At 28.3% G+C, this 3,140-nt stretch overlaps 1 protein-coding gene across 1 annotated transcript; it reads right to left on the reverse strand.

Moving 5' to 3' along the window:
• Window positions 1-214: 214 nt before the first annotated feature.
• Window positions 215-2,170, reverse strand: LOC101248673 (uncharacterized). Its single transcript, XM_004238608.5, has one exon. It carries the CDS (start codon window positions 1,313-1,315, stop codon window positions 464-466), a length of 852 nt encoding a protein of 283 aa, XP_004238656.1. The 5' UTR covers window positions 1,316-2,170; the 3' UTR covers window positions 215-463.
• Between the last annotated feature and the right edge of the window lie 970 nt (window positions 2,171-3,140).

Consider the following 3,140-nt stretch of genomic DNA (forward strand, 5'->3'; position numbering starts at 1 on the left):
ATAATAACTTTTGTGCACTTGGTATTAGTATATGTTACCCAACGAACAACTAATACAAAACTAGACCAAAAGGCAAATAAATGAAAAATGAAATTGTGTATATTGAATAAAGTCATATAGTGTAGTGATAACTCAATATTAACAGCCATCAATTAAAGGGTGTAATAGCAAAATAAAACAAATAACATATTCAATATAATCCTATTAATAAAAATTAAAAAAAATATAAATATACAATATTATTATTTTCTCGTAAAAATAGAAAAAGTTTTCTAAAGATCGGATTCTCTAAGTACATAATTATATGATGAATTAAAGATTTTACATATCATACAAGGGGAAAAAAGGCCAACTTATACCTCATAATCCCTTAGGCCATGATCTAAATCAAGCAAATCTAATTATTGACTAAGCAAATTACATTACTATAATATTAAAATTAATTAAATTTAAAAAAATTGACTTAGAATGGGTGCACATTCTTCGTTAATCCACCGTTCACATTTGTGAAAAATCCGACGAGCTCCGGCCGATAAGGAAGATACGATCGCCGGCGATCTTCAGCTTTAGCTTTACTCTTCATATAAGCTTCATGAGCTAAAACCCCTTCACTCTTCTTCACAACCTTCTTCATCTTCTTCGTTACTTTTCCGATGACTTTCACTTCGCCGGAGATCTCCTTCTTTTTCTTCTCCGACGTTGTCGTTTCATCTGTCCGAACAATTTTTTCCTCTACTTTCGCTGCCGGAGTTGTTGGGTTTAAGAATACAAAGGTATCTCTTCCGTCACTGTTACTCCGGTGAAGAAAGTCTTTAAATCTCCATAACTTTGAAAATCCGGTTGAATTACTCTTTTTACAAACCTCAGGATTGTCCGATGTTGCTTCAATTGCTTTATTTTTTGACCATTCACAAAAGGGTCCGACGATTTCTTCACTCTCCGTTAACGAATTTGAACTCGCCGGAATTGGGTTGTCTTCCGTTTGTATAAATATCTTCTTCACCGGTGGCCTGATCGGTAATTGTTCCTTCAAAGCTTCCAATTCTTCGTCAGATAAAAGAAGACTCTGATTAAACAATGGAAACAGAGGTCGAATTTGACCATTGTAAAACACCTCATCCGCGGCTATCGGCGGCGCGTCTATCCCACACGCGAAAGAGAACTCTTCTTCTTCATCTTCAACCTCCTCTTCCTCGTCATCCTCATAATCTTCTTCGATTATCTGTTCTTTCATACTCAACTGCTCTGTAAAATCTCCGGTTAATGTTCCCATCATTTCTTCATTATACGAATCTGTTAACGTTTCAGAATCCATTTTCTTCAAAAAACCAAAACCCAAAATTTGATTTTACTGTAGAAATCTGAATATAATATATTTTTGAAGAAAATTAGAAAGAGAGAATTTTGAAAATTTGAAGGAATATTTATATTTTTAGTATATAGTTTTTAAGAAGGATGAGGATTGGGGGTTTGAAATAAATGAGGCTATCTATATATTGGGTGGTTGGTAGTAGTACCAAGTTTGGTTTATTCATGTTATATATAAATAAATACTACTACTACTTTCCTAATAGCTTCCAAATTTGAAAATTAAAATATTATATAATGTTTATTATTATTATAACAAAAAATATGTAGATATTATACTTGACTAGATCATACTCAAAGGGAAAAAAATCAATCAACTTTTTAGATAATAATTACACCATTCATTTTTTAATAAATAATAGTTGAGGTTTGAATAGTTGCTTCGTTTTATATTATAGAGCAACATTTGATTTGACCAAAATATAAAGTTAAAAAATATACGATATTTTTCAAACCTATCAAAAGATAATACTCCCTTGATGTATTTAATTTTTTATTTTATTTTTAATGAAAAGTATACACTTTTTAGAATTAAATCTAGAAGGTAATAGATAATCTTTTAAAATATAATAAAAATGAATAAATAAATTAAAATAAAAATAATATTATGGATCAAACTTGATACGTCATTAGTAGTCAATGTTCATCTTGACCAAAGACCCTTCGATAGTCAAATAATTTATGAAACTCAAAAATATAGACATATTGTTTTTATAATTAGTGAGATTATTTATAAACTTAAATATATATTATCACATTTTAAATTATACTTTTTAATAAAAAATTAAGTTTGTGGAAAAAGGAAAAAGTATAGAAGGTGAAAGGAAATAGTAAATAAGGATGATATATATAGAAAAAAGGAATAAATAAAAAAGGTGTTTCCGCGTTAACGCTAGGGAAAATGTGTCTTTATTTGTTTCGAGGTACCAACAAAGGGGAGGGCCGGTGGAGAATATGACTTTTTTGACATTTTTATATCAATCAAAACACATGTTCAATTTCACACATTATTATTTTTGGGACAAAAACATATTTTGAAAGATTCTCAACATTTTTAAACGTAGCAAATTAAAATATAAATAAATAAAAAAATTATAATCGTGAGAAAAATAATTAATTAATAAGAAAAACAGTATAAAACATTCAGAGAAATGAAGCAATAGAAAATGTGTATGACTAATATTACAAGAGACACAAAGCTAACGAGCTCCTACTAAACTTGAATCCACTGAACGTAGTTATATAATTTTCTACTCAATAGCCTCCAAATCATCTTATTTAAGATTTAAATAAATTGAAATTTTGACACAATTTATTTAGAAAAGATCATTATACTTTTAATTTTATCATTTTAAGATAAAAATCTATTTTAAACATGTTATATATTAAATTTAAAAATTGTTAAAAAGTGGAACAAAAAATTTAAAACGATGGAATGGTATTATGGTAAGAAAAGAAAGGAGATATTGACAAAAATACTATTGTATGGTCCAATCGTGCGCATAGAAGAGTATATTTCGTAATTGTGTGGGGAGTCGTTGTTGTTTCTAGAAGAAAAGGGTTATTAAGTATTATATTATATATTAGGTGACTTGCCGTGATTAGGTAGAGATTTGCACTTAATCATATGAAAAGGTGTATTAATATTATTAGTTTTATTCAAAAAATAATAATATTAAGATTATAGATTTGAGAGGGGAAAAGGAGGGAAAATTACGTAAATATACCACTTAAAATATCTTAGTCCCTAAAATTTTTTAAAAATTATAAAA

The sequence above is a fragment of the Solanum lycopersicum genome, chromosome 5 (genome assembly GCF_036512215.1).
Source record: "Solanum lycopersicum chromosome 5, SLM_r2.1".
NCBI classification, from domain to species: Eukaryota; Viridiplantae; Streptophyta; class Magnoliopsida; order Solanales; family Solanaceae; genus Solanum; species Solanum lycopersicum.